Here is a 25,655-nt window from a genome sequence, read left to right on the forward strand (position 1 = left end):
GCCGTCTAGCTGCACATATACATATATTTGCAATGTTCTTTTTATTTTTCTTCACGGTTGTTTGTCTTTCTTCTTTGTTTTTGTCTTGTTTACTACAAAACCGTTACTCACACGAAGTTTGTGTGTGTGTGTGTGAGAGAGAGAGTTGAGAACAAGAGTTGGGCTTAGGTTGCGCAAAAAAAGTATAAAATATAAAGGAACTTTGCAATTAATTTGCCTTGTTTGGAAGGTTGGAAGGGAAGTCTGACTCTCTGGCTTTTAGCTTGTTTTGTGTGCAGACAAAAGAACCATTTATGTGCCCGGCCAGACTGAAAAAGGAACAAACGTAGGAATTTTGATGAGAGTTCTGTCTGCGTGTGAACTGCAGTTTAGACATAAATTTGTAATTAAAGTTTTGCAGAATTCAACCTTTAACAGCTTTAAAAGGATTATAAATCAGAATGCAAAAATTCTCAAACGGTTTTTTTTTTTGCAACATTATAGTTATTTTTAATTTGCCAAGACAAACAGTGTATCGTTAAAAGCATTCAATTTGCTTGAAACAATTAGAGATGCCGCCGTAATCGGTTTGCCACCATCAACATCTCTCCTCGGGGAAAAAGCTTTCGCGTGACTTTCACCTTAATTATACGATGGCCGACGCGTCGCGACGCTCGCCAAATGCATTCCTAAACAGTTTCCAGTGGTCCAGAGGTCAGCACCACGGTGGCAATGTCAGCTGATTTGCTCGGTTGCAAGCACTCTTGCCACTCGCGAAAGGCGAGTAAAAGTGAGGAAAATTGTTTTTATTAGTGTTTTAACAGCGGAGATAATTGCCAGGCACTTTTGCTGATTATTTAACCAGATGGCTTTTATACTGTATTTTAATTTTACCTTTTACCTTAACAAAATGAATGGCATACGGCAGGAGCTGTCATACCTGAAAAGAGAAAAGAAAGAAAAACGATTGTTATGATTGAAACAAGTGTAATTAATTATTCTCATAATTAATTTGGACTTCAAATATTTATTACTGAGCAATTTGTAACAATACGCAAGACGAAAGTCCAGACAAACAGACGTCAATCGCTTTTCAAACCCATCAATCATCAATTTAACGGTCAACTTGAAAGACGTGAAACTCACCACGGTAACTTTGAATTCACCACAATTCATTTACAAGTATTTGACAGTTATTTGAAACTGTTTCCACGTACACTACCATACTTGATTTACGTCTATTTGTCTGTGACCAAAGTAACATTTCAAATGGGCGCAACCTTGGATTTAAACAAGCATTTAGTCCCGCCTATTTCAATTATTGCCAACTCCATCATATATATATATATATATTTTTTTTGGAGGGTGATCCAGCCGCACATCGTTGATGTCGAAACCTCTAAACTGGGCCCTCGTCCTGTCACGTCCGTCAGTAGTCTTGTCGTACATTACAACTAGAATCAGATCTGCCAATGAATTAGTACACTTCGACCAAATAAACACTGACGCTGTATGGATCTGACTCTAGAATAAATGCACAGTTGTTTGTTATTTATAAGTCCAAAATGTTCAATTATTCATATAAGTCCAAATATTCATTTTCGGATAACTACCTAGCTTGAATTGAATACAAGATTTAAAGTAACCTATCCGAAAGCTACTCTTATCTCAAATCCCCGACATTTTAATTAATAGCCAAAAAAAATCTAAAACGTTTCTTTTAAAACCTGTCTGGCTTCTTAAAAAAAAAAAAACAAAAAAATGAACAACAGTTCATATTTTACAAGTCGTGAATTGAAATAGAGGCGACCATTTGATCGTCAGAATTCCAGTAGATCCTCGATTCGCAACAATGGTCGATACAATCATAATCCGACAACCGTTAGTTCAACAGATCAACGAACTTAGTCCGATATCATTTCAATATTGATTGATCGAGACTCTACGGAAATTTTGACAAATCACAATGGTTTTTATGCTACTTGAATGAAAATCACCGATTCTGATAGAATTACTAAATTCACTGTTACTAATTTTGTCCCTAAATAACTAAAGGCAAAGTATTAAAAGTTGATATTTATAGTTAAAATCCTAAATGCTACAAAAACTAATTTTTTAAAAACCCGCATCCTAATCTGACACCCACATTAAGATAGGGAAAAATCACATATGTAGCGGTTCATTGAACAAATGTGATATTTCCACTATCGGAGAACCTCCTTGTCTCGATGACAGCTTACCGGCCATCGATTAAGCCCTGAGACTGAGCCAAAGTGGGTTCTCGCAGCATGAAGTGGTGTCCATGTGTAAAAATGGAAGCTTCAGCAATATACTGAACACTTCAATTTTAATTCCACATCGAATCAAATCATACTCTTTGCCAAACAAGCATCAAACCTATGACACTCATTATGACAAAGCTTAGGGAATTATTGCCAACTCCATCATATTGGTAACATAACTGAGCTTTGTCAAGCCTACGTTATTTTTCCTGAACAACTGTTAGCGATAATCCATATTCTAAGTACATTCCGGTTAGTAAATCTGTCACCCCAGTCAATATCTGTCAACACTGTCACACTTTAAGCACCCCAGTCGGCGCGTCCCGCTTGAAATGTGACAAGCCAATTGTCGTCCATTACACCTTTCACTGGGGTCGCATGGTGGTCGCTTGTCTACGGTGAAAACCCGCCAAGTAAAAACAAACAACGCAATAATCCCGCCATTCCCGAGTTAATCACCGCATCCATGATGAAGGTTGCCGACATGTCCCCAACATGTGGCGTCCCGCGGTCGAGCCTCGTGACAAGTGGTTTAAATACTGAGTTGAGAAAAAAAATGATTTTCACTTCACTTTTTCTTCACAGAGCACCAGCATTTAAGGTGAAAACTTTCACTTTTCGAAAGCCGTCCGAGGGACTCCTTGGGGCTTGTAAAGTGCCATTCGAAGGGTGGGTTATTTTTAGAATTTGCCGCCATGCTTGACTTGGGGAAAGATTTATATCGTAGAACGTGGTCATGGAAGCTTAGTAGCGAAAGGTTCGCATTCTGGGCTGGGTTGTGGGGTAATAACCGGCAACTGTGCCAACTTTGGTGCTGCCGAGGTGGAGTGATTAATCATCGAGAAAAGGGACGACGATGACTTAGGGTTCTGGTAGTTATCATGGGAATGAGGGTTTGAAATTGGTCACCTGGGGAGCAATTAGGCACTTTGCATCAAGGGAAAATTACACATACTAAGCTAATAAGTCAAAATCTAAGAAAAACAATTTTACGGAACAAAATGTACAAAGAATGAAATCAATCAACATTAAAAACAGTGTTGCCAGCTCTAAACTCAACGATCATCAAGTCTTAAATTTAGATTGAAACCTGGTATCACTTCTAAAGTCCCACATTTTGCATCACAATTTATTTCGGAACAAAGACTTGGCTGATGGCCAACCGAGGCGTGAAATTACACAATCCACTGCCGCTTGCTGGAACCTACACAGCAGTGACGATGATTCAGGGATATTCAAATGACCCATCTGCGCCGCCCGGGTGTGAACAAAAAGCTCGCCGAACAAAGTTACTAATTGAAGTGTATTACGCTGTACGGCCATGAAATCTGATCACAGCCCATCAAGGTATCCCGGAACAAAAGCTCCGGAAGACCTTGAAACTTGAAACTAAACGACCCCACCCCCCTCAGGTTGTTTTTCAAGTGTTTGTTCAAATCTGGAAAAAGAGAGCATAAAAAGTGGTGCCATCTTTCGCTCTAAAACAAGAGCTCCGAGCAAAACATGCCAATAAAACTTTCACTAACGAGCCCGAGCGTCTTCCCTTTATGTGTAGAGGGAGAGCAGAAAAAAAAAGAAAAGACTGTCGAGGCCGTGCCGCCGGGGCTCCAGCGAACCTACTCCAGTGCCATAAAAACGACGTGTATAGCCTTCGGGAGATAGTTGTCGTGTACGTGTTGGTGAACTTGGTGCTGCTGCTGCTGGTCAACCTCGGCTGGACAACTAGCCCAAGAGGCATTTCTCGTTTTTTGGAAAGTTGAGTTTTTAACGAAAAAGATGAACTTTTCTTTTAATTAAAGTAAAGGTTGCTAGCAGCCCTGGAGCGTAATGTTTACCAAGTGAGTCCCAGAAATTTCTAAAAATACCACGCACGCCGAAGTTGCAGCATTTGGATCGAGCTGACGGCATCCAGCTGCTCAATTACGCACGATTTCCGCCGAGCAAAACATTTGCTCGATGCAGAAATTTGCACTCCAATTAGCGTTCGCTGGATGCATTCAAAAAAGATCAAATTCCAGAAAAGTGTCATGTTATGCACCTTATAGGGACTTTGAAACTGTTCCTGAATCTCGATGTGGTATTTCTTTTAAATTACTTATGCTACTGGCAACACTGTCAATAGATTAAATACTGTCTTTTTTTAACATTTTAGGGAAACTGGAAATCTCAACTCTAATTTTACACCTTAACAATTAATTTGAAGCTCATATCTATCTCATCTGATCATATGTCTCCACCCTGGCAACACTGCGTGTGACTTTTCAGCTAGAGGTTTCTCATCAAATAAATGTTGTAATTAGGAAGTAGTGCATCATTCTAAAGTTCAAATGTCAGCAAGCAAAATAAACAACATCCTGCACTTTGCAGTGACAAATGTCACACAAAAAACAACTAAAACAAACCAAACAAAACACTACTCTATGCTACTTCATGAAACTCCGTTGCCATGCTTATGCGCACGCATGATATCATAAACACCGCGCCCACGTACAGTGCACACATACAGCAGCAGTTCAGGAAACAAGGCCCACAACACTCCAGTTGCATATTACGCATATGTATGCAAATGTACGGAACACGCGCGAATCCGTGAGTTTTCATGAAACATGTAACGTTTCAGTGGTGTATACTTTTTTTTGTTGTTGTTTGCTGAAACTGAGCGCATTAATTATAACTTGACACTTGAGCGCACCAGTGTGAGCGTGAACTTGGCAAAAAGGGTGGGAAGTGGTGTTGTTGCATTCGTCATTTCCGCGGAAATGTTTATCAATTTTAGAGAAAAAAAATGACAGTGCTGCCAGCAACGCTGACATTGACAGTTGGTTGACAGAAATTGAGAAAAGTACGTACCATAACTCATGCCATAATTTCACACTAGCTATGATATTAAAAAATGTGGCAAGAGGGCCTCAATGTTGAAGTTCGTAATATAGGAGATTTTCTGGTTTAAACGTACAACTTTCCCTAGACAGATAATACTTCCAGCAATCAGTGCGCAAAAAACCGTTCCCATGTCTTATCTCCAGCACTGTTTACATTCGTTGCGTCAAGTTACGAGTGGAAAGGTCACTCCGTTCTTATCAACCAACCGGAAGCGAAGCAAGAGTACCGACTAACGACCGATATCCGGTCGATTCCCTCGGCAGTCTTAACTCAGTATTAACCCCGTCGGGACGACCACCTTGAAGAAGGTAGCGCGTTTAAGCGGGAAAGTGTAAATCTAGCCCTTGTTTACCCTCCCCCATTCCGTCTCGAGCAGTCGTTTAATATTTGAACAGTGTCAGGCGGAATTCTACGGGCTCGGGAGTTCGTAAATCGTTCCGGGGTCATCGACCACGGTTGCGGTTCGCGCGCCTAGTTTCACGTGGTCGTAATGGTCGGTGGTGGGCGTGACCCGCATTAAAAACTGGTCCTGGTGAAACAGATGACCGTCGCCGGCGGGCTGTGCAGCTTGGCGAAAGCGGTGCATCAACGCATCGTCGTCACCGTTGAGGTTGTAAATCTTTGGGCCGCGGGTTTCCCATGTAGTTGAATTTTTGGGAATGCCCCTATTTTGGGTCTAATTTCGTCCTAATGCAAGGTAAACGCAATTTGATTTCAATATTGGCACGAAAATGGGTAAAAAAGTTAGGCCCAAAATAGGGACACGCTCCTCCCGAAACTCGACAACTAAGCCATGCGACATTCGGCCAACACAGACCCGTTGGCCACCACGAGAAAGGCCAACCCAGAGAGAGTGGCGACACTATCGCATGTGCGGATTTTATGCTAATGTTTATATTTAAATGCGCACACACACACGGGTGATGGCGATGCGTTGGTCATGTTTACCGGATTTTTTTGCTAGATTTTTTGTTGTTTTGGTTTGGGTCTTGTTCGAGTATTTTGTAGAATTTTTGGGGACCTTTCGCGAGGAGCTGTGCAAAACAACGGCCAACGGAGACACCAAGAGGAAAAAAAATGCAAAGTGAAGGGTTATAAATTTTGCTTGCCCTAGTTGAATGTATTTTCTACGTTTTTTTTTTTTTTGGCACAGAAAGTTGTCCTCTTGCTACCCATTTCTAAAGGGGACAACAGCCGGGTTTTTTTATTCTAGGACGAAGAAATGAAAAGAAGGAATGCAAAAAAACTAGACAGATTAAAGTGGAAGCTGCTTTAAAAAAACCGTGTTCTAGTATAAACTGGTAAGTATTTATTTACATGAGTATATAATTTATTCGCATTTCTGGCAGCACTGGTATGTCACAATAAAATCTGTCAGCTGTCAAATTGTCCATGAAAACACAAAAATAGGTGGGATGTTGACACCTTCGAGTCGACCTAATCGGCCGAACATCTTTTAGGTCTTTTAGAAACCTCACCGCGCGCAGCTGTCAAAGTTGCGCAACAACAACAAGTGCGTTGGTGCGTACGGTCAAAACTGTCACTCTGCTCAAAATTTCTTACTCATTAAATTTTGAAAATTTCTTAAAGGTCATATCTGAATAGGACAAAGGACATAAACCCAAAGCACATAGGGTGATTAGACTCCAGACATAATGAAAATGTAAGGTTGCCTTCATCCTCAGAACATCTCAGTAATCTTAAGTGACATCGACTTTTACTTCATCACTACCCAACTCCCGTCCCGGGCAGACGGTCATAACAAAATTCATGCAATTTCAATAACAAATAATGTTAAAATAACCAAAAAAAATATGGAATCTTCTTGAAAAATCCATTTTTGCACAAGGCTTTAATAACAGTTAATGTTATCATAACAAAAATTGTTATTGGTCTGATATGGATTGAAAGCCAAAACAACTGGGGAATGACATTTTTTGTTATGGAAGAATACCGCCAATTGTTATTGGGATGATCGGATTAGTTGTTAAAATAACAAAAAATAATAACAAAGATTTGTTCGAAGAATAGCTAAAAATGTTATTAGTCTGTTATTACAATGACAATCCAATAACAAAAAAATTATAACGACGAATAACAAATCTTGTTATAAATAACATAAAATGTTATTGGCCTAGTATTTTCAAATAACAAAAAAATTTATTCCCAAGTTATTTCCGTCTGTTCGGGGTGTCCCATCCCAATGAAATTCACGTGTTGGACCATTTTCCGCGTCTGGCACAAAAGTTAATTTTCCGCCGGTGAATCACGCCCTCACACGAAGCGCCATCTCGCGTTTATTTTTAAATATTTATGCACAGTTTTATTCAACTTTCGGCGGGAGCGCGTCTTGGCAGACGAAATGTGAGAAACTCAAAGTCCAACAATTACGCGCGAAATATTTCCTCCTATGACAGTGTGCTGCGTTCGCTCGGCGGGCTTGTTATAATTTTTGATGTTAAATAAACACTTGGATTTTTTTTTTCTTCTTTTCTGAAGTGTGTCTGTACTCATTGCGAGATAGCGGAAGCTCGGAAAAGAAAACCAAAAGTATGTTTCGTAATGTGCTTATGCTATAATGGAGTGAGGGAGATTGACCGAACAAGAGCTGCGCTCTTCAGACATGTTTTTTTGGGGAGATGAAGTGCTGCACTTCTCGTAGCAGAATTCAGCCAAAAAGTTATTTGCGCCAAATTCCGACGACGAGTCACAGTCCATGTCACTTCAGGGTCACAAGCTGCATGCTCCACCACTGACACGGAATATGTGCAGCTGGTGAACTTTCCGAGGAGGAGATAAGACCGCACACATAGCCTGCACAGCTTTTCTCATCAAGACCGTGGTCCGGGAGATAAGATTTTATGGCTCAAATTGTGGTCAGAAACAATCTAGACGGATGAAAACTTTTGCAAGGTTTGTCGGAAAATTTCACTTCGAATACGGACTTCAATGATGACTTGAGTACATTTCAGTTAGATTTTCCGAAGTCTCGAAGTGACTACAAATATTTTCTCGAAGTTTGAAAGCGGAAAATTTGGAAACACTTTCAGTTCAACAAAGAGACTTTCACTATGCAAACCATGAGATATAGGGTATTTATTCGCTCATCACTTCAGATACGTGAATGGGGAACCGTTTTCAAGTAATAACTACTCAAAATTCGACAGATCAGAACATTTCCTACACATTTACTTAACGGACCACATAAGGAGATGAATCAATTCTCCTAAGCTTCTTTCTCTTTAGGGACCATCCACAAACCACGAGGACTCTTTTATTTTGGTAGTCTCAACCCCACCCTCCCCCCATCGTGGACAATTTCCTTACAAAAAAATTTTTTTGAAAGAAATATAAAATGTTTTGTTAAAAAAAGTATTTAATACATCCTCAAAACAGCGACATTTTTTAAAGTGACGATAACTCAAGCAGGTATTAGACTATGATAAACAAACTCGCATTTTTTTTACAGTTTGCCTGCTTTGTTTGCGGAAACGTCAGCCTGCATACATTTTGAGTTGTTAGCGAGTTTGCCGCAAACAAGTTTTGATAACTGTAAAATTGCTGTAAAACACGAAAAACTATGATTTTGTTTGTTTGTTTGTTTGTCATAGTTCTTCTGCTTCAGCAAACATGCGTCCGATTTGAAAAATTAAAAAAAAATTATACGATCGTAAAATTTTCCGTTTCTTCCAATACTAATATTTAAAAAAATTGAGATTTGATTTTTTTTATTTGCTAAAGATTGATTTTCCATCTTAAAAATAAAACAGTCAAAAAATCTGTTTCACGTTTCTTCCACATTTTTCAAAAATAATAACTAAAAAAATGGCATCACTGACAAATGAATTTTGAACAACTTGTGGCATACCGTCAGTGGGGGTGACATTGGGTCTGGGGGGTGAGATTGGGTCAAAGTGATTTTTTACGGATTTTACCATTTCTCAGGTTCTTCTCAATGGAACTGAATTCTGTTAAAAGGGTTTTGTAGGAGACATCTTAAGATGACTTCGCTGAAAAAATCTCGTTCCTAGAACAAATCCCGTTATTTTGGCAGCTGTCTAAAGTTGGGGTACGTTTTTGGCCACAAATGACCGCTCGAAAAATCATTTTTCTAATATTTTTGTTAAAATTGCTCGAAAACTACCCAAATGTTTGAAAATCTCCACTTCAAACATAGTAGCGTGTCAATATGATTCCCTCGAACAAGAAACACTGTTGGTTACTTGTTTTTACCATATCGTTGTATTTGAGCATCATTTTAGTTCCATTTGACCCAATGTCACCCCCTCTAAGGGGTGAGATTGGGTCAATTTTCAAACTATTGGCATTTAAGATAGTGTTCATCAAAATCCACCATTATTTGGGAAAATGTTAGTAAACTATCTAAGAACAAATCTACGTTGACAGATTTTCGATGTTATTTAAATTGTTTTTGTTATTAAGAAATTACGAGAGGTGTATCGTTTTTTGACCCATAGTCACCCCCACTGACGGTAGCTCAAATGGTGCCAGGTTTTTCAAAAATGATTATTTTGCGCAGTTTAATATTTTGCGTGAAAAGTCAAATGGGTAATATTTTCTGATAAGTCTTAAGCAATATATATTACTTGTATTGAGACTATTATTGTTCGTCAATGATACCAAATATCTTCTTTGGTCATCTAAAAGTACACTCATGCTACACTGAAATAAAAAAATAGTGCCAAATTCCTTTATTCTAGGAATTTTGCCTCTTTTCCTTATTTAGTAATCGTGTTTTTTGGATTACTTAATAAGGAAAGGAGCCAAAATTCCTAGAATTTAGGAATTTGGTGTTTTTATTTTTTTTCAGTGTATGCTGATTTTTAGTCGATAATGTCAAAAAATAAGTCTTTATTTTAACGATTGATCAAATTTATAACGATTTAAGTTCGTTGTTAAGCCAGACTTTAAAGTGAACCATTTTTATCGTATAGAAGATTAGGGCCGACTAGCCTACCGATTACGCACGCATTTATGTTGATATTCTATTTGCCTCTCTCGATTGCTCACATCAAAATCCATTCAATACATTAATGCAAACATTTTCATTCCGACAATGTGCCACCCATGCAGGGAATGACTACCATTTTAATCCACTCCATAGATTACATCTCTTGCTACACTCTCAAATCCAGATTACGGAACAGACCCTTTCGCATCTGCTGGGACGTGAGTCCTCTGCGCTAGACTTCCAGCCCTGGTTTGCCCGTGTTCCGCTCTGGCAGCTAAGCGATCCGGTTTTAACATTCCAGCAGGATGCAAACCATATTTGCTTACTTGCCAGACTCGGTCTCAGTTCAGCTGATGTTGATTTCTAGGTTACACTGAAAAAAAGTTCGCTGTAAAACTCAAAGATATTCGATTACACGAGTTTAAATTGCACAATGGCGCTGTAAACATGGCACATTTCCCAACCTCTTTGACACTAAACACGATTCTCGCTTTTCGGCAGAGGGTGCCAAAGCGTTTCCGTGTGTTTTTTTCTCTATTCCCAGCATCCCAGACCTCCAAACAGACCCAATGTGCTCTAAATATCGGATGCAGATGTGCATCGAATTCCGTCTGGCTTGCGTTCTTCTTCCTCCTTCAAACACTGCAGCATGTAACAGAGCCGGCACTATCGTAGCAAACGCCCTCTATCCCAGCTTTTATGGTTGATACAATTTTCGCTGCAGAACTTGAGAGGGTTTCCTCTGTGAGGAGTTGTACACTGTGCAGTACACACAACGAGCGATGTTCTGTTGAACGTCAGCGTTCGTTTTCTGGCCAAGTAGTTCCACAACAAATCGTTTTGTGTTACGCGAGAGCCGATTTTATGATTCTGAATCTCGACACTTTTTTAGACTTGGTTGATGAAGCCGATGCACAGCGAAAGGGTTAGAAGACGGTTGTTCTGTGGGGGAAACCGAGTGTTCTGTGAGCTCTGGGACGTTTGGTGTTTGGATGGGGTGTCGAGTTTCGGAGAGGTTTGTTTATATGGAAAAATTGGAACAATTTTGTTCACACGAAACAGCGTGGTTTGGTTTGTATCACTTTTGACAAGTTGTGAGGGATTTACTCCAATTTTATGAAAAATGTTTTGCTCATTTACGGTTGATAATCTAAGTCAATTTGCAGCGATATTAAAACTAAAAGATTCTTCCAAACAAACACAAATTAAATTAACAAACATTCACTAAACTAGAATGAATCTGAGAAATCGTTTCTCCGAAAATCATCCAAATCCTGCTCAATTTAGTTGATTATCCCAGTCAGACAGCCTTGCCAGCCAGGAAACATCATTACGTATCCATGTGTAAGTCGTTTCCGGTCTTCGTCGTCTCCGTCGTCATTCCACTACGGACACACCCACGCGCTCGTTTTCTGTCGAAAAACCGGTTCAGATCGCGTGCCATGACCTCCAACCGAGAGAGAGAGAGAAAAAAAGGAAGAAGCCTTGAAGGAATAGCATCCATATGAATAAATCAGGGATAATGAGACGTGAAAATCGAATTCGATTTGTTAAATTGCACAATTAAACTACGTTTTATGTTACTTAAGTTATGCTAAATCGCCGTACAAGAAATGTTCACGTCAATTACGAACTCCAAAATAAAAAACCTCCAAATGAAATTCTGCGGATATTTATATGAGTATAAGAAGGGGAAATATACCATTTCTAATCAAACACCTTTCTTTGTCATATGAAGAGTTTGATGCTCGATTAATGCTCCAAAAATACTATTTAGGCTATAAACTTATCAGCAACAGCACCGCCTCGAGTAAGCACGCAAATGTATGCCACTTACTGGCCAAAAAGATCAAATTTAATGCCCTTTTGATCATAATTTCTATTTTGCGAGACCATTTCTCAGGATTTTGTTGGCACACACATCCACACGCAAGATGAAGGCTTAACTGCTTAACGAAAGTCGCCATCAATATCTTTTCACTTGCGCTAACGATTTCAAAGCGCTTAAGATATGAAATTGCTTCCAACTACCGGCAACATGTTCTTTTGCACATTAGTTAGTCACTCACTATAGATAAATAATCCCGAAACATGTAATTAAATAAAAAAAACAAACGCGCCAAGTCTTTTGACGTTTGACGACCCATTCCAATCAAAGGCTGAAGAAAACCAAGCGAGAAGCGAAGGCAAATAAAGAACGAAGGATGGCCACCAACACCACCAGCAGCGCCTGTTGGAGTGAGCCAGTGATGTCAGGAAACTTTCTCTATAAATGCGTGAGTGTTCGCTCAAAATTTCATCACAATTGGCAACACTAAGCAGATCCAAAAGAGCGTTCAAAGAAAAAAAACTAAGCTGAAAATAGAAAAATGGGCGTGGCGCCAATCCATTCTCGTCTGATTAGAATACATTTGGGATTTTTTTTTAAATGCTTGTAAAAGGGGTTATGGTGTTATTTTATGAGAATTTACCTTAACTTAATATAAAGTGAAATTCTCCTAAAATTTAATTATTAAAACTCATTTCTTAAAAAAGGTTTCATGAGAAACAGTACACAGTATCATTGTCTCTGTTCAACCCTTCAATATCCAACAACCGAGCCCCCGGGGCTCATATTGCGTTGGTTAGGACCGAGGAATGGATTACATCTTCTTCCAAAGAGAACTTACGCCAACATCCGACCAGATGATCTCGAAAGCTGTCTTACTTTTCCTCCTGTATCAGAAGTTCTGATTCAGAACCGAACTTTATCAAAAGGACATCACCATCCTCATCATCGTCGTCTTCGAACCGGTAAACGACGCCGTTGATGGGCAAAACTTTTGACAAAGTGAATTTATGTGATACACAAGCTCGCTAGCCGTAGCAGCAAAACGGGGAGGCTCATCCGTCCTTACTTTTATGGTTGAGCGCCGGATGGACTTCATGCTGCTTTCGAGTCTAGTCACGGTTGTGTTCGCCGACGGCCAAGAGAAAGACCCTCGGCAGGATTTCAGGCGCCATTACTGTCTCCGTTGATGGGCCCATTTCAAGATATTGATTGACGAGGGGAGTTCTTCAGCTCGTTTTCAGTTACCTTTCGACGAATTGGGGAAAATTTCTCAATTCGAGCTATCAAATCATCACAATTTGGAGCTACCCATAAATTGACGACAGTGAGTTAGTCACTTCCGTGAATCGTCTGCGTCGTCGTCTAATCATCTATTCTGCAGAATCTCGAGATCCTCGAGTCGAGTCAGTAAACATTTCTTCATAATTTCATCCCATCGCGCAGACAACAACAACAGCATCCGCGACGACGGCGACTCAACCCGCGATGCGGGGATGCTAATATAATAATTGAATAAATTGTGCTTGATTAATGAGTCAAACCCAGCTTGAAGAGGTTTTACTTGCCGCGATGCAGTCCAGACGGAGCCGCCGTCTCGTCCTGAGGAAGAAACAAACGCCCACGTCCCCTCTTCCCGTCATTCTCGTCGTGTCATAATTGGTGTATCGACAGACAGAATACAAACTTTTTAATGTCCCGTATCGCGTGGCAGCTTGTTAACATCTGGAATAAAATGTTTATGGCGTTTGGAGAAGCTCGGAAAAACGATAACAGCGTTTTACATTGTACAAAATAAGTTTATTATTAAACATAATAGACTCGATTTTTTCAAATTATAGGGAAACCAAGTCTTGGGAAGTTTAATAATTCCAGAACTTAGGAATCGGAAAAGAAAGTGCCAAGTCTTAGTTGTTAATTGTTCAGAAGCCGAAGTCGGGATAGACTTATTTAGGCAACTTTAAAAAAATATGTATTTAAGAGCGAGTTTTTCACCAATGTGTAACAGGTCAAATCGAGATGCTCCGATTTGGATGAAAATTTCAGCGTTTGTTTGTCTATACATGAGATGAACTCATGCCAAATATAAGCCCTCTACGACAAACGGAAGTGGGGTAAAACTCCAATACTATACTAACTATCGTGAAATTTTCCGAGGATTCCGAATATGACAAAATTGAGACCAGAAAGTGCCGCTATGGAAGCTTACAGGGCAAAAACTAACGTTGTAAAATGTTTGTTATAGAAAAATCGAAAAACTATGACAAAAACTGCGATTGGCCAAAAAGTTAGGCTTATATCCCATGAAATTCCCCTAACCTTTGACCTTGGCGTTGGAGGCTATTGCAAAAAGATATTAAGGTTTTGAAAAATCCATGTTTAACAGTAATTTTCAAAAGCTATGAGGAAAAGTCAAACCAATCCTGGATTTTGAACGTTTTTGACATTTTGAAGTGCTTCAAAAGACCATTCGAATGCATCTTAGAGAGTTGAAATTGATGAAGTTTTACGCAAACGCGAGCAATTTTAAGATTTTTATGTTTTTTTGACCTCAAACTTCAAAGCCCGTTTTACCCCACTTCCCTTTGTCGTAGAGGGCTCATATTTGGCATGAGTTCATCTCATGTATAGACAAACAAACGCTGAAAGTTTCATCCAATCGGAGCACCTCGATACGACCTCATGAACAAACCGAGCAAAAAAAAGTTTAGAACTCATTTTTTAAGAAATTTTGTATTGTTTTTTTAAATTGTTTATTGTTTTACGAAATGCAGATCATTGATTAATTTTAAATTACCGATGAAAATAGCTTTGATATGTAAATGGAATGTTTATTACACAATATTCAAAAAAGGAAGTTAAAGAACATTATTTAAAGTTTAACCAACGAAAACGCATAGCATAACTATGTAAAATTTATTGAAAATGCGATTTAAACATTTTATGTGACAAAAGTATTAAAATAAATATTAATAATATAGTCCAATTATTTATAAAGTTTTCTTTATTAAATTTGGTTCACAGAACAATATATTTTGCAATGATTTATAGTTTTCTGGAATTATCAAGAACTAAAGTTTGAAAAAAACTGCCATGAATAAAATTTAGCCTAAACTTTTTTGATGTACCCATTTTTTTTATTTTTTTTATTACTAGAACAACACAATTTAATTTCACTTCATCATTTACTGATAGCAAATTAAAAAAAAAGAAAAAATCAGCTGCTATAAATTAAACAAAGTTGAATTCACAATATTACGTGTCAAGGGGTCTTAAACTCTTAAACTAACTACTAACTTTTTCAATAACTTTCCTGTATGAGACCACCCATAAACCAAGTGGACATTTTTTAATTCCGGAACCCCCCTCTCCCCCCCCCTTCCTTTCTCTCTTCCCTTTTTAACAATTCAATTTACGGCAATTTTAGGGTATTCTAAAATCTGCTTAAATAAACGCCAGAAATTTATTTAGAATTATTGTGTAGGGGCCATCCATAACCGTGGAAACATAAGGGGGAGGAGAGGTGAAAAAATCTCTAGCCCAAAGCATCAATAAAAAAATATAAATTTTAAATTTGGACTGAAACATTTGATGAGAAAAATAATCATTTTACCTTTCAAAAGATTTGCCTGGTTTAAAAAATTTGAAATTATTCTTTTTTCACATTTTCATTTCACAAAAGTTTCCTTTTTATCATTTAAAATTGAACCAAAAGTTTCCGAGATATCGTCAGTTGAAAATTACAGGCTAATTAAGGGAGCTTTCATATATTACGGTACGCAGTTGGGAAGAGGGGGTTTAAGGCCGTGTTAGGCTCCATTAAAAAATAAAATTTGTATGAAATTGTGTTACAAGGGGAGAGAGAGTCCAAAAATCTAAATTTTTGCGTTAAGTAATAAAATAACGCTCCCTCGGATAACACTTAGAAAAACTAATGTCATCGATTCGAATTCTTTATAAAACTAATTGGGTCCTAAAATGAAGCTTAGATTGCTGATATTATTGTTTACAGCGATAAAGCTTATTTTTCTGAGTACAATGACCCTTTGTACGACCACAAAGAGTTTAAAATGGATTTTTAAATTAATTTTGAAAAATTAACCTCGCGGTCCTCCTTGACAGAAAAGCTCCTACTTGACAGCTCGTTCCAAGGGGACCATAGTTGATCCATCGAAAAAATGTTGTCTTGTAAAATAAAAATTTGCATTAAAATAAAAAAAAAAAAGTGATCAGAAATGGTTTTTAATCGCGTTTTTTACCGTTGTACATAAAAGTTGACATAGGGCTTTAGTACCCAATTGTTCAATATTCAATGTCTCAGAGAGAAAACTGTATCGGTTTTTCAAAATTACCTTTTTCAGGGTTTGCTTTCCTTTATAAAGTATTTAAAATAAATGTAACATGTTAAAATTCCAGTAAAGTATTTTTCGATTGCAAATGACGAATGATCTCTCTAGGTTAAAGTTACGTAAATAAAATAAACAACAACAACTTTTTGATTGCAAAATTGTATTAGCTTCTAAAATAATGTTTTGATTTTGTTTAATTTTTTTGATGTTTTTCTAAATTTTTTTTTAGAAAATCATATTTCTGGAACCAGATGATATACCTCATTGAGTCTCCTTAAACATGTAAATGAAATTAAAAAAATGAAAAATACATATTTTGGGAATCAATATTTCAATGAAAAAAAGTGAAATAAAGAAATGTTAACTTTTTTTTACCGTGTAACTATTTTTTCTCTTAAAAGAAAAATTTTCGAAAAAAAATTTGGGCAGTAGAGGGTAAAGTCCTTATTATAATCTACATCTTTGTCGACCAAATCGAACAGAAAATTCCATCTCAAGATACCGCGAGATATTTTCATATTATTACGAACCCATTTTTACGAACAGCCCGTATGGAGACTTGTATGGAAAACTAATTATGCAAAATTGCTTCTTTAAACTTAGGGGACAAAGTTTCATCCAAATCAAACAATACCTGGAAAAGTCGATTGCGAAATCGTAGAGAACTACCACCGTCATCTGGGGCGAATCGGGACACATAGTACAACTTTCTTCAAATTTCACGCTTTTAAGTGCTCTAAAAACTTAAAACTCTAAAAAAAATCCTATCATCTTATATATTTTTCTTGAAAATTATTCACAGGACCTATCCGATGAGATTTAGATTTCAGATTTCAGTTGTCTGATTTTTGTATTTAGACTTTTGTCCAACAAATAATTCGTTTATTACCCTTTTCCGCAGTGCATTGCGTGCACGCCACGTTCAAGAGCCGAAGCATCGAAACCGCACGTACAGGAAGTCGTGGTAGCATAACAACCTGCACTCTGGCCCCACAAAACAAAAACACAACATCACCAGCGTCTCGACATCTCCAGACCCTTGGGTAATTGCATCAGCTTCGACATCAACCCGGCAACAGAAAACAACGCCGTACGGCGAACCAATTCCTTCCAAACGACTAGAGTTAATTGAGTTTTATACCCCGTTCGCACGGGCGAGTTATAACCGGTTATAAGACCAAAAGTGGTTATAACTCTTAAAACCGGCTATAACTCTGGTTTTGCCCATACAACGAGCTGTCAGATTAAAACTGGTTTTAAGAGTTATAGCCAAGTTATAACTGCTCGAAAAGGGAACTCGACTACTTGAAAACTCATAGTAGCCTTTGGAAACATTTGAAAACGTACAACATTGACAGGAACAAAACAACATTTTTCGCGACGGCTGCTTCATTTAACTTTGCTGAAAACGTTCAACGAACCGGCCAGCCCCAACTCCACGGAACGGATGGATCACCGCAGGAAACTATACAGAAGAATCCCCGGGAGGTGAATTTGTTTGTGTTGGCGAAACTACTCTGGCTGAAAATTCCCGCAACGGAAGATTGGCTCGAACGCTGGAGTATTGGTTTGTGCTAGGGGTTTCCGGTTGAACCTGGCGATTCCGGAGGTTAGTGCGATTTGAAGTCTTGTTAGAACTTCCCATTCGCCCTTCTGTCTTTTAGGTCACATTGACGCGCGAAAAGATTCCCTTCCATCCAAACCCGGATGCTAATTGACTTGATGGGGATCACCAGAATCGAGGGCACCTTCCCGGAGAACCTGCAAACGGCATGCACGTCCTTCATCGCAACAAGCAAAAATCTTATGGGTGTCCTGGAAGCTTTCGTGTACAATATCGCGTTCCTGGAACAATGGCTACACGCGTCTAGCCTCCGGGACTCGGTCGGACGGGGCGATACACTTCTTCTCTCGATCTGCGACCACGGGTTGCTCTTCTCTCGACCGGCTTCGGTCAACTGCTGCTCTTGTACTCTACCCTCTTCTAGGCCACCTACCTCAACGCTGTGGGGTGGGGGAGATCATGCGTGTTTGGCTATTTTACCCTAATTTCTGCTCGGTGATTGTCAGTCGTCCTTCCGCAGGCTGGAACAGATGATCTCGGTGGCAGTCTGGTTTCCACTGGGGAGCAACTTGAACTCCGCCCTTCAGGCGATGGAGGGTGTGCTGCTGAAGGATTGCGGCAAGAGGACGACGTTTTCAGCTGGCTCGATGGCTGCCGACGGATGATTGTTCCTATGTGTGCAACTCCTACGGTGTTGGGGCAGATCAACTCCACTTGCTCAGGGTTGACCCCTACAGATGACCCACTAGCATACCACGGTTAGTGCGCCGCCACGGTAGCGTCAAATGACTCGGAGACTTTTGGCGTGTCGTCTCCTACGGACTGATCCATGTGATGCGTTCTGTCCCGGTTTCGAATAGGCGGCACCAATCGAGAATCGGTGTGGTCTGCGGAGTCGCTGACAGGATTCTCAGGAACTTTAGCACATGCGCAGGTCGGTTCGACAGGATAGCAATGTTTAGTTGCCCAGCGTTGATCACGACGTCGCTGGGCATGATACACACTTAGTCGCGTGCGCTGGTGGTCCCCAGTCAGTAAATGGATCGCTGTCTGTGCAGGTGACAATGTATAGTTTTCGCTCTACAGCGGTCGGTAGGCGTGCAACACGGCGTCGAACGGAAGCAGTTCGGCTGGCAGGGCACAGGTGTAGCGTACACCTCGCTATTCCACACGCGAATCGATGCCGATACCCAGGCGTCTTCTAAACGCTTTGAGAACTAATGTGATCGATCTCTTCACGGTCTTGCAATGAGCTCCAAAAGGCTCGCGTGATCGCGGATGGCGATAAATGGGGGAAACGCGAAGCACTTGATCGTGACCAATAATGATTAATCCACGTCAATTTTTTTTTTAAAAGGTTAAAAGCAGAGCAGGCCCCAGGCCCGACATCTCCAGACCCTTGGGTAATTGCATCAGCTTCGACATCAACCCGGCAACAGAAAACAACGCCGTACGGCGAACCAATTCCTTCCAAACGACTAGAGTTAATTGAGTTTTACGTTGTGTGAAAACATCGAATCTCGTCCCAGGAAAACAAGAGTCAAACAGAAGTGAGTTTCGCCGAGGAAAACAAACACAACTTTGTGGAAGAGAGTTCCGCAGAAGTTCGAGCGCATAGATGAACGCTGAAGACTGGTAAAAACTTCTCAGAACAACTCGAAGACCTCGGCGAGCGTGGTGAGGGTGGTGTAACGCGGAAAGTGAAAGCTAAAGAAATTATGTGTATGTCCGGAGGGGAAACAACAACAACACATCCAAAGAAAGAAAGAAAGAGCTAGTGTTTGTACAGCGTAGCATAAGCCCGGTGGGTAATAAATTCACTCGCACTCGATAAAGTCTGACATGGTCGATCCGACTCGTGGTGTGAACTTTTGAACACACTGATGATTACAATTCGCTGCTGGGACTGGAAGATGCGAGGGACGGGAAAGCAAAGTTACGAGCCCGGTTGTGACATTTATTACGTCAATATACGACGAGTTTTGACATAGTTTGACACTACTGGCGGAAAAAAGGGGTTTGTTTAGAGTTTCTGAACTTGGACGGAAACAGAGCCACGTAATTTCTCTTGCCAAATTGAGTAACGTTGCGGGGCGAGGAAAGCCATAATTGCCGCTGTCGGACAATTTGTGTAATGGCTCGTGAAAGCGAGAGTTGGGGAACTTTTCGGCTGGAAAAAAAGTTTTGGTTGATAACGAGCTATGATCGAAATGAAACAAAGTTTCCACAGATTAATGACCCGAGTTTCTCGATCGGTGTTTGGGTTAAGGTCTTTCAATGCTTTTTCTGATTTGTTGTCATATCAAATACAATTTATTCGAATTGAACGTAATCTCTTTCCACTATAACGAAAAAGGCTTCTCTAATGTGGACGTAAGGGTTAAGGTACCTTTTGATAGTTTCCAATAAAAAATGAAGTGCTTAGATAAGTGAATAGTGAAAAGTTAGCCAGTATGACGTGAATGAATGAATGAATGAATAATTCTCATACCCGCCGGCGTGAGTACTTAAAATGACATGTAAGTATAATTGAGTGCATCTTTTTTTTAAATGTCTGTCAACTAAACTTGGTCAAATCATTATGTCTTTAAATTTCAAAAATTCCATAAAGCCTTTCCTGTCAAAAATCGATTTCCGTGACAAAATATCCAAATACTCAATTTATATTCGTTGACATGCACTCTCTAGTCTGCCCCACTTTCAGCATGATTCCAAAATCTGGAGCGCACGGCACCTGCCACAGTGGTTTCGATAATCGGCTTCACACTTTTAAGCTGCAAGCGATGAAATCTCTGATCCGTGATCACGTCACGTGACTAGCTTTCTGCACCTGCAGCAGGTCGTCCAATTTCCAGAACCAAACTAAAACGCGACTGAAACGGGTACAATTTTCACCCGCTTAATGGGGTATTAAGGTGGTTCAGGCCTCGTGTAGTTCAAATCTGTACAGGCAAGCCCAACTTCAACCGTACTCGAGGAAACGCCACTGTCTACACCTAGTCTCTCGGTGATGTTACAGCCACGAGGCAACCACCGAAAAACGGTGCTCTTCCGTGGTTGTTCCACTCGCGGGAGCAAACAGGCTAACCTTCCGGGCGATTACGATTTTCGTACCTGTTTTTTGCTCGACGTTGTTTTAGCACTAATGCTCAGTGCTCGGAAACGACAACGAAGACAGCGCCAGAAACGGTGAAATGGCTCTCGGCTGTTAAAAACTCATCTGCAGAAAATAATTGTTTTTGAGCGAATTTTGCTGGCCACGCGATCTTGATATCTTGTTAGTAAAGTTAACAATTCAAAAACGGGTTAGTTAAACGAATTGAAACTGAAGCATTAAGTTTCCTAATAAAGGTTTAGCAACCAAGGTAAATAAAACAGTGAGAATATTTCAAGAAACTTTTGCCAGCGAATCTTGATAATATTACTCAAAACAAATATATGCATCCGCCCTTTCACGACAATCTCAAGGGCAACTTCTCACTAAATCAACCTTGCCAAACAAACACCAAACAACACAACACAACCCCCATCGATCTTGACACGGTCCAGACCTGACCTGAGCTTATTTTTTAAAGGGGAATCCCGCTGAGAAGCAACGGTTTAGTTTTGCCAGGGTCGCTGAAAATAGACGACGTCTTCCACCCCGACGCTTCCGTTGAAATTCGATCCCCATAACGGCGATGATGACGGTCAGGCTGGCCGGCCGGCTGTGTCATTTAATTGCATAAATTGAGGGGCTGCACGACATCCATCATCGGGACGTCTCATCTGCCCCAGTGGTTTCCTCAGGCTAGTAGAGAGAGATCGTGTGGCAAATATTAATGGACAAAATGAGGAGAGCAGCAACGTTTGCGGGTTCTCGGGTGACATACTGCACACACCCATGAAACGAGTCTGTGACACATCGTACGATTATTTGGGGATCCAAGTCGAGCTAGTTGGTGAACAAATAAAATAATAGCTGAAAAGATTTTCTAATGGCTGATTTTTTCCGTGTTTCCAAACAATCTACAATAAAAAATTATACTACCAGAACATTGTGACCAAAATCATCACAAACAACTCCTCTCTCCACAGATCCGAATCTATCTCTTGCCAAGAGGCGTTACTCATCGTCATCTCAATCTGGATCATTGGAGCAAAGTGGCCGAAAATAGAACAGTGAGTGTGTTTGGGCTGGGATGACCAACAAAAACAACACATTCCGATCGGGGAATTTCTTAGAGGAACTGTGAAGTTGGGAAAAAAGATTTGGAATTAAAAAATACTAATTAGGGGAAATATGCCCATTTTAATCACTCTAAGCCGTTCGACCAATTCTAATTACTTTTGCCGTTTTCCGCTATTAAATCAACATTTTCAAATGTTTCAACAATGGAGAGTTGCTTGCTCACTTTTATTTGAGTTATTTATTACTTTGGAACAGTCGAAAACACTTCATGAAAGCTGTAATTCATGATCAAAGTGCTGATAGGCCGATAATAGAAATAGGCTGAAAAAGGGTATGGTTCCTCTATCGAATTTCAAACCTTATTCAAAATAAAAATAAAAACAAAGTTTAATAATGCTTGTGCCAAATCATGGAATACATACAAAAATCAAAAAACCATATTTTTGATCTTTGTGAGTTCAATTAATTTTCCATACTTCAAAAATCCTGTTCGATTTAAAATGGGAAAATATACATTTTAAAATGCATTCTTAACAGTTTACAATCCATTTGACATATTTTTCCAATGAATAGTTTTATTTGCAAATCTAAAAATGTTGTAAAGTTAAAAAAAAAACTACGAATAGAATTTGTTTTTGTTATATGTAGTTTAAATTTTTATTTTTGTTTAGTGTTGACAAAGGTCGTTCAGGTGAAACGAGACGCCAGTTTTTGACAACTTCTGTTGAACTTAAATCAATTTCTTAATTCGACAGATTGACCTATTAGGCTGGTACAAATATTTTTAAAATTTTTTGTCACCCCTCCCCCCCCCCCCCCCCCCTTCAAAATTGGCCTGAAAAATCAGGGGGCAAAAAAAATATTTTTACCATAAACTTCAAAATTTCAATGAAAATTCAAGTGCAACCAGCTGAAATCAAATTAAAATACATTCTCCTGCGTTTAAAATCATTTTTAGCATTTTTAGGTTTATTAAAAAATCTTAAGATTTTTTGAAAATTTTCGATGCAAAATCTTTTTTTTCGATACAATTTTTATTTTTGTCAGATCTTAGATTTTTTGAAAACTAATGATTGCAAAACAACTGAACTAGTGTAAAATGCATTTTAAAACACTTTTTTCATTTAAATGTGAAGACTATGGCTTGTTATTTAATTTTTTCTATTTTTTTATTTTTTGACCCCCCCTTGACCTCGGCCAGGGCCGAGGGACAAAAACTTTTTTAAATATTTACATCGGCCTTAGCGTCTGCAAAAAAAACAAACAGAACTTCGTAAGTTACGGTATTTTCCTAAAATATGCTTTCGAAAACAAGAGTCGTGTTGGCAATGTGGCACTGCCTTCATGGTTCACCTTAAACATCTTTTTTACAACTCTGTCTTGAGCTTATTACAGCACCTTTTTTTACTATTCAGAACTGTTTAACAGTCAGCATTATCTACCAAAACTGGAAATTGATTTTATTGGTAACTATTTATTTGGATACATTTCTTATGACTTTCCATTGCACGTTCACAAAAAAAAATGAAAATTGCTTTTCAAAATAAAATCAATCTATTTAGGGCTTCAGGAGCCTTTTCCTAAAACTAATATTGTTTAAGGAGAACGCAACTATTGAGCTAATGAAAAGTATGCACAATTTGTTATTACGGAGATAAGGATATTTGCAAAAAAAAGTTGAACATCTAAGTTTTTAATGAAAAAACATTAAAACTTACTAGCAATGAAAATATTTTTAAATAAAAAAAAACTGTAAACGCAGAAAATTGTGATTTACTTTGTTTTCAGTTAATTATACTTCTATTTCCTTGAGTATTAAAATGCTAATATTCAAGTTATCATCATCTTCATTTTCTTAACTTGAATTCCACTTCAATGTTAACTGAAATAAAAAAAATGATACAATAATAGAAACATCACAGATTGGCTTTTAACTTTCTCAGGAATATAGATTAGCTAATTCATAAAAATAAACTAAGTGAGGAAAACAACAATAAGGAAGCTCTACTGCGATTGTTCTTCACTATCCGCTATTTGAGACATACAAAATTAGCATATTATCAATTGTTAAAATTTTATCGATTTATGATACCATCAACTGAAACCAAACAAAAGAACGCTGCAATAATCGTGAGAACGAAACACCACACTTCAAAGACCAACGAACTTTTGTTTCCAAAAAAAAAAGAAAAACAACTACCATTCTTTCCTTTTCAAGCCCCAGCTTATCCAAGAATGGATGAGCTCATACCACCTCAAAAACAAAAACTCATCATAAATCAGCAGCCCTACAGCGCACCAAAAATTCCTAGTTATAAATTCTAGCCACACTCGGCATTCTTTCCATTCTCCCCACCAAAACTATTCCGTTGAGCTACCGAATTGAAATATCGATTAGACCAAGCATACCCCCCTCACCCTTCCCCTTGCGGGAATAGTTTTACAGAAATGTCGACGACTTTGACAGCGCGACTTACCTTTTCCATAAATCTCCGAAAGTCTAAGATCTGCTAGCGCTGCTTCTACTGCTGCATGTTCCAGCGTTCGATGACTGCCGCTACTACCGCTATGAATCGATGACGATGCACTCGCACAAAATAGATCAATAAATACTACGATAAACACTAACACACCCACCGCCGTCGACGTTCCCCAACGGAGCCCCCCAGTTGAGGAACACTGCCGTCGCCAGCGATGTCTCCGCTCGGCTTCCGACATTCGCCGTCGCTCTGTCGCCGGATGCTGGCCAGTGCTGCTGCTGCTACCGTTCAACAGCTGGATACTGCATTGCCCCAAAGGCGACAACGACGACGACACTTCAGGGTCACTTGGGACCCCCATTGCCAGCAACCGATGATCCAGCACTCCAGCGGAACTGTTGTTATTCCATAGGTTCTTCTTCGGATTATTTCGGACTTTTTTCGCTGTAGTGGTGCTGGCGGTCACGACACTTCCCCCGGTAGTGGTAGTGGTATTATGCTTCTTTGTTTTCATCGGCGGCAGCACCACCAACGACGGAAAAGTCGCCGTGCCCATGATCTCTCAAATCTAGTGCAACTGCCCGCACACACCCTGCAGCATGGCCAAATGCATTTGCAGCTTCTTTTCCTCCTTACTCCACACTTTCCGAACTTGAGTAGTAATCAATCTTCCAGCACTTCCACCAATACAACCCTCGGGAGGCGCTTACATCCAACGCGACCTCTCTTCCACTATGTATTACCACGATTACGAGCACTCGCGGCCTCTCGGCTTAGAACGTTGACTTCTTCACCGTAAACACAAGAAAAAAAAAACGCATCGGCTGCCAAAGGAGTACCATTAACCACCACCGAATACAGCCGTAATAGTACTGAAACACACGGAACCACCGCCGGACACGTCCGCTCTCGAACGCTAACGCTTCACATCTGAAGCTATCCGAGTCCGACTGGCATGTCTGCGTACGAACTCGACCACAACAGAGAGAATAGAAGAGAATTAAGTTATATTGAACGGATCTCACGAATACATGTTCATTTCTTGACGTAAGAAAATTTAACCTCAAAATTTGGTGAATACGGACACGAAATACACTCATACTTCATTGACCATATTGAACCAATCTTATGAATAAGAAATACTATG

General features: G+C 39.5%; 1 protein-coding gene across 1 annotated transcript; it reads right to left on the reverse strand.

Moving 5' to 3' along the window:
* Positions 1 to 538: 538 nt before the first annotated feature.
* LOC120424686 (uncharacterized) lies at positions 539 to 25,442 on the reverse strand. Its single transcript, XM_039588862.2, has 2 exons — positions 24,506 to 25,442; positions 539 to 919 (listed from the first exon to the last, which is right to left on the reverse strand). The coding sequence occupies exons 1-2, from the start codon at positions 25,062 to 25,064 to the stop codon at positions 882 to 884; spliced, it is 597 nt and encodes a 198-aa protein (XP_039444796.1). The 5' UTR covers positions 25,065 to 25,442; the 3' UTR covers positions 539 to 881.
* Positions 25,443 to 25,655: the final 213 nt, after the last annotated feature.

The sequence above is a fragment of the Culex pipiens genome, chromosome 1 (genome assembly GCF_016801865.2).
Source record: "Culex pipiens pallens isolate TS chromosome 1, TS_CPP_V2, whole genome shotgun sequence".
Lineage (NCBI taxonomy): Eukaryota > Metazoa > Arthropoda > Insecta > Diptera > Culicidae > Culex > Culex pipiens.